The 8,863-nt window shown below is 33.7% G+C and overlaps 2 protein-coding genes across 2 annotated transcripts; both read left to right on the top strand.

Annotated features, from left to right (window-relative positions):
• Positions 1-1,482, top strand: LOC125066228 (ELAV-like protein 2). Its single transcript, XM_047674226.1, has one exon. The coding sequence runs from the start codon at positions 34-36 to the stop codon at positions 937-939; it is 906 nt and encodes a 301-aa protein (XP_047530182.1). The 5' UTR covers positions 1-33; the 3' UTR covers positions 940-1,482.
• A 349-nt stretch (positions 1,483-1,831) lies between these two features.
• Positions 1,832-8,809, top strand: LOC125066214 (probable protein S-acyltransferase 23). The gene is made up of 9 exons (XM_047674199.1): positions 1,832-3,655; positions 4,183-4,379; positions 4,471-4,645; positions 4,740-4,839; positions 4,914-5,179; positions 5,435-5,677; positions 5,784-6,019; positions 6,142-6,397; positions 7,538-8,809. Exons 2-9 carry the CDS (start codon positions 4,246-4,248, stop codon positions 7,727-7,729), a joined length of 1,602 nt encoding a protein of 533 aa, XP_047530155.1. The 5' UTR covers positions 1,832-3,655; positions 4,183-4,245; the 3' UTR covers positions 7,730-8,809.
• Positions 8,810-8,863: the final 54 nt, after the last annotated feature.

The raw sequence follows: 8,863 nt of genomic DNA, 5'->3' as shown, positions 1-8,863 counted from the left end.
TATAAAATGTCATTCCTAGACAACAATTAAAAAATGTCGGAATCGTGTCAAGACGGTAATTGTCATGGAAATAATGAATTTGGACCTGATGAATCACCTACGAAGCTTATTGTTAATTATATTCCTGAAGTTATGACGCAGGATATGATGTTCTCACTGTTCTCGACAATGGGCAAATTAGAAAGTTGTAAATTGATAGCGAACAGAGGGTATGGTTTCGTCGAGTACTCTCGCCCAGAGGATGCGGTTAAAGCACGCAAGGCGTTCAATGGTCTGTTAATGCAGAACAAGACACTAAAAGTTTCACACGCCTTACTCAATCCAGAAATGAAGCCACCCTCAAAACCGGAAGCAGACTGGAATCTCTACGTATGTAACCTGCCTAACGAACTGACCTTGCAAGATTTACATGGACTATTCGCACAATTTGGTAAAATAGTTAATTCTCGTATTGCTTCAGGCATAGCTTTTGTTTTATATGAACACCAGTTTGAAGCCGAGAGAGCCATCCATAATGTTAATGGCACTACTCCACCAGGTTTTCTACACCCTTTAACTGTTAAGTATGCTAATAAGAGTAATCCTAACAAACACAAAAATAATAACAATAATTTTTCGAAGAATTCTCTTGTGAAACCTTTTCATTGGATTAATCATGTGAGTGCTATAGGAGACCATAATTCTCCCAGCACATGGTCTATATACATTTATAATATTGCTCCTGAAGTAGAAGAATTGACTTTATGGCAATTATTTGGTCCATATGGTGCTATTGTATCCGTTAAGATAATAAAGGATCATCTAACTAATAAAAGTAAAGGTTTTGGATTTGTGACGATGAGAAACTATGACCAGGCCGCGATGGCAATACAAGCATTAAATGGTTACGTGCTCCACGGCCAGCCTCTATCTGTTAGCTTTAAGACGCAGAAGAGATAATGTTGTAAATTTGCTCTTATCTTTACAATATCAGTACAGTAACATAGACAAAATGACTCCTTTTCATTGATACACATCAATTAACACAATGTAAGTAAATAGTGCTGAGACATAATCCCATTTACAAGATTATATTAAGTGCAGTCTGTCAACTCTTGTTAAAAATATTATATTACTTTGAGCTATCAATATTGTTAAGTTTGTTTCTTATTATGAATAATAATTTATTCAGTTTGCTCGTTAAATGTTTCAAGTTTACTAGAAGTTTAAGATTTGTATTGAAAATGATTGTTGTTTGGAAGTTCAACATCAGTTGTGAGCTCATGTGCTTTGATTATTATTTTATCTATTATTTAAGTATAATATACCATTTTAAAATGTGCTTTTACAAGATCTTACTAATATAAGCCACATTGAGATGTTTAATCAGCTACTAGTTTTAGTTGTACACTTTTTATAACATGATGTCTATTTAGGTAGTGAAAACAAAATCTAGATTTTATCATATTTATACATTTAGTATAAAATTTGCTGAATTAAAATTCATTTTCACAATTTTAAAATGTGTTTTCATCTAAATATTAGATATATATACTTTTTATTTTATTATTTATTATAAATTAACAAACAGTGTTTATAAATTGGATTTTTTTTTTACAGTTATAAAGTAGGTTAGGGTAGTTTCTTATATTTCTAATATATTATGATTTTGTTATTTTTCAATTTCAAGAATATTTTAATACCTTTATAGTCAATGTTTTAAATATACTTTATAGACATATTTATTTGAAATATATTGTACATTTATTTAACTGAGATTTTTTTATGTTTAACTTTTGTTTTATTATTTATTTAGTACCTAAAAAATTAAATAAATTTTAAAATGTATTTTACATTTTATATTTAGATACACTATAAAAACAAACCTTAGCGAAAGTGTCCTGTGAATTTTTATAGTGTTGTGAATTAAAACAATTAATCAAGAATTTTCACTTCTTGCATGCAATATTTTACTGCATATAACATGCTCACAAATAATGTTAATCACAAAACAGTATGACGTCGCATTAAGAAGTGATTCCGATTCAAAGTCGATTAATGAAACATAGCTTTCGTTTAATTTTTCGTCCCAAATCTTAACCAATTTGTGTCATTAATAAATAAAGATGATTGAGATAAAAGTTACGTGTAGTAAATTGCATTTTATCACGTAAATGACGCGCAAATTGATAACTCGTGACAATATTACATTTGTCTAGGTTGAAAGAAAATACGTTTTAATGGAATATTTGCTTAAAAAAAATGTAATCAGAGATCTCTATTTGGTGATAAGAATTTTTTGAAGTATTTTAACGTGTTTCAGTGTTTATTTAGTATCACTAATATTCAAATAATAGCAAAATTGATTTCAGATAGTCATCAAAATGATTTCCAAATAGTGTAACAACTTATAAGCAACATTGACCTAAAGGAGTTGCTAGTACTTCAATACTAGATAAATTAAATAATATGGAAAAGAAGCATATTCATTTCATTCATTCATTCGTAAAAAGTTTAAGGTAAAGCGTATTCTTCGTGTCCGACTTTGGTAATTAAATTAACTTTGTACTAATGTAACGCTGACCTCATTCCCTATAAACGTAATTAAATAATTTGGTCCAATTTCATTCATGAATTACAACAAAAGTTATTTAATGAAAGTATAAAACACTGATTCATTATAAAAGTCGTAAAGTGTTTTGGAGATTATATGACCACGATTATATGTTCCAATTCGTGTAGGTGGATACATATTTGTTACTAGAACATCATTGCATATTTGGTTAAATTTCAACGACCTATGCGGGTTGCCTTACGTTTTCCTTCCTAGCCGAATACGATGATAAACACATAATAAGCTCTTTTGTGATTGCCTGAACTTGATCGCACAATCTTCAGTTAAAATGTTCATATTTTTGATATTAGAAAACGATCAATTTACAATAAATTCATAATTATATAAAATTAATAATAATACATATTTAAATGAATGAAATCAAATCGGTTAACTGTTCCCATTTTTTTTCGATCTAAAGTAAACAAAATATGTTTCTAAATCTAAATGACGGTGGATAAACCAAATCTTAGATCCTATCTAAATATGTATAGCAATGTCTGCCTACCGCGTGGATAACTTTGTGATCTCATTAATTAGATAGGTTAAATGTAAAGTGTGTCAGTAACCTACCCAACAGTAGGTCAGTAAAAATCCTTGAGTATAAATAACCTAGACATAATCTCGTTTTTATCATTTCCAAGACCAATATATATATATATATATATACCTATTTTAAAAAGCTTTCGTAGCGTAAAAAAATTCGGGCATTTTATCAAAAGCGCAAATGCATGTATTAACAGTTAACAGAAAATTATAAGTTGTCGTGTATTAGATTTTGGTTATTCGCTTGTTTTAATTTTTTAAGTAGAAACAAAAGCCGCATAGGTACATTTAGATAGGCAAGGCGCATGCTCTCAACTGCTTCGACTGTAATCAATATCTTGACCGGAGAGTTTGGGACGACAATTTCGCAGCAAAATTTTTGTTGGTGTTATTTTATGGACTTATAAGACCAGTGGGCGTTTGATTAAAATATATTTCCGTGTGTGTGAAGTGGCGGTGGCGGAGAGTGAGGGTTCAGCAGTGGCGGGAGGCGTCGGCCTCACCGTGAGTAGCAAGGTATATATCTTCCTTTACTACTGAAAATTGTATCGAAAAAGAAATAAATGAATGCTTTTTATCAATACCTGTTTTGTCATTAATTCACCAAATTTGATAAGTACTAACATTGTAACGTAATACACCTGCAATGCGGATAAGAATGCAATAAAATAAAAGAATATACCTAAAGAACAGGTATAACAATTATACAATTTATATCTTTTAACAACATACATACCTAATTATTACAATATATTGGTATAAATAAAAAATAACATGTGCTATGTTAAATTAATATGCGTCAATTTGCATATAAGTATAATAATAAATATCTTTCACTATGCTTCTGGTCGCGAATCGTGCGACTTATATTAAATATTCCCCACGCTCATACCGAAATTAATAGATACCAATTATCATGGCGCTTAAACGGTATGCAGAGAGGCATAAGTATGTGCTCATTCCATTTCCCTTTGTTATTTAGCGATCACTATAATTATTATGTAATACCTAAATATTTCTTCTATAACCTAAAAATTCCCAAGGTATATCCAAGTCCGGGGGCGGCGCGCGGCGTGTGGGCGCTGCCGCAGCCGCCCCCTTGCACCATGGCAGCGGAAGAGTCTCTACCACCATGTTCGCCGATGTCGCCGGACGCGCCCGCAGCACAACCTCGCATTACGACTAATTTAAGTCACCATTCGGACTTTCACCAGCTGATTTTTGAAGCTGTCCGTTCTGGGTAATATTTTTCCCAAAAAAAAATCGCTTCACAATCTAGGCATCGTATAAGCACTCGAAAACACATTGAAATATTATATATTTTTTTCCAGAGAAGTATCAGAAATCGAACGGTTAGTGGAAAAGCTTGGCGTAGAAATTCTAAGTGCGCGCGACCAACATGGTTACACTCCAGCACACTGGGCGGCGCTGGATGGAAGTGTCGCTGTTATGAGATACTTAGTCGAGAGAGGCGCACCGCTTGATCTATCTTGTTTAGGCACTCAGGTATTTAATTAATTATGAATACCTTGTTATCATTATTTTTTTGGGAATTTCAAATACATTTCAAATTATAATTTGATGAAAATGTTTACTTAAGGGCCCACGTCCAATTCACTGGGCTTGCCGAAAGGGACACGCATCAGTAGTACAAGTACTGCTTCAATCGGGAGTAGCTGTTAACGCTGCAGATTTCAAAGGTTATTTGAATAAATTAATTCGTTAAATTAAACTATATGTTACATTGCATATTCAATTGCTTGATTCGTTCTAGGTTTGACTCCCCTGATGACAGCCTGTATGTATGGTAAGACGGCTACCGCGGCATACCTCCTCGGGATGGGCGCTGCGACCCGCTTGTCGGACATTAACGGTGACACGGCATTGCACTGGGCTGCATACAAGGGTCATGCGGATTTAGTTCGCTTGCTCATTTACTCTGGCGTTCCATTACACTGTACGGATAATTTTGGTTCGACTCCATTGCATTTAGCTTGTCTGTCAGGCAACCTAACGTGCGTTAGACTGCTTTGTGAAAAGGTAAGCTATACAAAAATTGTAATATGATTATCTATAACATTACAATTTGACACTATCCCCACGAAGCCACGAAGGCTTGTCGAGTTGATTCCCTGCCACCATATTTGTTTTTAAGTTACTATGTATTGATGGTTGGAACAAATGATATTTACTAAAATAATATTTTTTTAATAGACTAAGAAGCTACGGGTTACAATAGGATGACTAGATAATATTATGTATAGTACATACAGGACATATTGAACTGGTTTTCAGGTCAAAGCCGAGTTGGAGCCTCGGGATAAGAATGGAAAGACTCCTCTAATGCTGGCTCAGAGTCACCGTCATGCGGAAGTCGTTAAACTATTGCAGAAAGAGATGAAACGTAAATCTCACTGGATGCCGCCCTTGTCTGAGCTCTGGGCGCTCCTCTTCGGTGGAGCTGGAGATTCAAAAGGACCTCTGCTATTTTTCTTAATCTCAGTTCTATTGTGGGGTTATCCTATGTATATTATTAGGGTAAGATAATCGATGACTTTTATATATTTATGCCAAAACAGATAGATATATAGATATTGTTTATAAGCAATATTTGGGTTTTAAATAATAACAATTTCGATTGTAGTGCATGCCCTTAACATGGAATACGCTGCGTCTCTCCCACTATTGCTTCTTGTACTGGAACGCTATTATGTGGCTGAGTTGGGTGATTGCTAATCGAAGAGACCCCGGCTACATTCCTCAGAACTCGGAGACATATTACAGAGCCATCCGACAAATACCCTACTATGATAAATGGAAGAAGAGGAACGCTATCCTATCTCGTCTCTGTCACACCTGCCGATGTTTAAGACCGCTTAGGTAAATATTTAATATTTAAAGTAATAATAAAATACATACACCGAATTATTCCTAAATCTAACTATTTCAATGATTATAATTTTTTATATAAAATATTCTTATATAAAATGTTAATGTTTCAGAGCTAAACACTGTCGTATTTGCAAACGCTGCGTGGCATACTTCGACCACCATTGCCCATTCATCTACAATTGTATCGGCGTACGAAACCGCATGTGGTTCTTTCTGTTCGTGATGAGCGTGGCTATCAACTGCACACTCTCTATATACTTCGCTTGCTACTGCCTGCTTCTTGAAGGATTCGGTGTTCTCTACTTGCTTGGCTTGTTGGAAGCCATTACGTTCTGTGCCCTCGGCTGGATTCTGACATGTACTTCCGTAAGTATTAAACAATAATATATTGTAGATATGGGAGCCAATTCTACTAACTTTAAACGTTTGTGAAACGATTCCGTTTCTATTGCGATTCCACTTGCCAATTCATCATAAAAATAAAGTATAGTTTAATGGTAACTGAAGAATCGTAGCGCATACGTACACTTTCTACAAAATGACAGTAGCCGAATGATAAGTGAGAGTCCAATAGGCGACGAGAATTCGACTGACGGACCAATCACGTGCAGGCTCAGCGCGCTGAGCGTTCCCATCTGTTTCATTCCTCCAAAGAGACCTAAAAATTTACTACTGCTGTGCAAAGTTGCGCTCACGATTCATGCCACTTGTTATTACGATCCCCATTATATTCCGATCTCATCTTCAACCTAAACGTAACTGGATCGTTGTGTTAGATGAATAGAAAACCGGCTGAACGGTACCGAGTACATTTCGATTCGATTGGGATTAAGTGACAATTTCTTAGTAGCCTAGAACTGTTAAATCAATAAGAAAATTTATAATTAAATTTTTCCAATTATGTTATTATTGTAAGCGTAATGCAGACTTCCACACTTATTATTGCAAAGATTAAAGAAATGATTAATCAGAATTTCTTATTGATATCTTCATTTTCATATATACATTAAAGTTATCTTTAAAAGATTTTTTTTTATTGAATTTAGGTAAGTCGTAACTAAATCAAATATCGTGTCTACCAATATAATAATTAGATAGATACCTATAAAAATATAATTAACTAAGCAAAAATATGATTTAAACAGAAATATTATAAAGGTATTGCTACATAATAATTGTCAAATCTCCTGATTTTCCTGATTCAAATTTTTAATTAGGAATATGCACAATTATTTACTAAATGTAATAATTTTATAAAGGTTATCTTAGTATGATTCCATAGCAGGACTATATCTATATCTTTCTTTTATTATTATTCTCTGTAAGCACAGAGCCTTAAAAAAATGCTTGTGTGCCAGTGGTGCCTGCTGGCTTTGAACCTGCTATGGTTGGTTAAGAATCACGTGTTTCAACCACCAAGCCATCTCCAATCACCAATTAATACACAAACGAGATAACAGGCTTTTTATGATGAGCTGTATTGATTAATTTGATTAATTGTTACAGGTCCTACATGCGTGTATGAATTTGACCACAAACGAAATGTTCAATTACAAACGGTATCCTTATTTGCGGGACAAGAGAGGCCGTTATCAGAATCCGTTTTCAAGAGGCCCAATTATGAATTTAATCGAATTCTTCGTCTGCCTTCCGGACAAGTGTGATGAACAAGATCTGTTTTACGAAGAAAACATATGATGCGAGTCGATATGACAGAGTGACGTGAGCACGACGAAAAAGTCGCATGACGTTGTCGTGTGGTCGAGTCCTTTGCGATCAAAGAGTGGGAAAGTTAAACTTGAACTGCGTTATAACCTGCAAAGTAATGTTTCCTTGTGAAAAACACATTTCGTGACCTTAATGCTTTTTATAAATGTCTAATGCACGTAGGTGCACTTGATTGTACCAATCAAAATTGTGACTAATACTACTGTCATGGCATACAGAAGATACTTGCTTAGACTAAAACGAATCGCATACTCGTCGTTGTTTCCAGTTCTATATCTAACGAATGGTTATAATACACTAGTATTTAGGTCGTGAATCGTCGTCGTAGAATCGTGATCCGTTAAAATCGTTGCTGAATTTTAGGGACACATGCGACTTAAAACAAATACGATACGTCGTTTACTAGGACGCTTTTCTACGCCTCGTACAAAATTCTACCATCCATAAGCGAAATGACTCGTTTTTTTAATATTGTATAACCAGACATAATTAATTAATTAATGATGAATTATCATAATATATGCATTTGTGTATAATTTATATTTCCATCTTATTATTGTTTGTATAAGATTAGTCCAAACTCCAAAGCACCTACCTATAAGGCAATATTATTTCATCCTACCTACTTGCACAAGTCGCAAACTGCTATTGTGTATTTATGTAATTTCATTGAATGAAATTGTCAATGTTCTACTTCAAACACTAACATCAGCGAAACACCAGACAAATAACATTTGTAAAAAGCGTAACTTGATACTTCGTATTTGATTCGCGAAGGTCACAAAACGTCATCCGGAAATATAGGTAATTAAAAACGATTCGTACAAGTAATACAAGCACATAATAATTTAAAATTATAGATATTTCCTACCGATTCTATAAAAAAATATTATAGTCTAGTCTAGCACAGAATAATAATTGCTCACGTCAAAAATCAATTCCTGGTACAGTACTGAGTACATAAAAATAACGTTGTCTATTATCACGATTTTCAAACTAATAGTACCATATCATATAGCTTGTCATTTCATTTCTGAAATGTTATTAGTATTAACGGCTAAGAAATTAATACGTTTTTTTTTTTAAATTAATACGTGTTCATTC

This window comes from Vanessa atalanta, chromosome 9, assembly GCF_905147765.1.
Source record: "Vanessa atalanta chromosome 9, ilVanAtal1.2, whole genome shotgun sequence".
NCBI lineage: Eukaryota > Metazoa > Arthropoda > Insecta > Lepidoptera > Nymphalidae > Vanessa > Vanessa atalanta.
The sequence above is the reverse complement of the archived record's forward strand: the minus strand, read 5'-3'. Positions and strand labels throughout refer to the sequence as shown.

Coding starts and splice junctions, on each gene's coding strand:
- LOC125066228 (XM_047674226.1), top strand. CDS start 34: ATGTCGGAATCGTGTCAAGACGGTAATTGTCATGGAAATAATGAATTT.
- LOC125066214 (XM_047674199.1), top strand. CDS start 4,246: ATGGCAGCGGAAGAGTCTCTACCACCATGTTCGCCGATGTCGCCGGAC. Junction 4,646..4,739: donor TATCTTGTTTAGGCACTCAG/GTATTTAATTAA, acceptor TGTTTACTTAAG/GGCCCACGTCCAATTCACTG. Junction 6,398..7,537: donor GGATTCTGACATGTACTTCC/GTAAGTATTAAA, acceptor TAATTGTTACAG/GTCCTACATGCGTGTATGAA.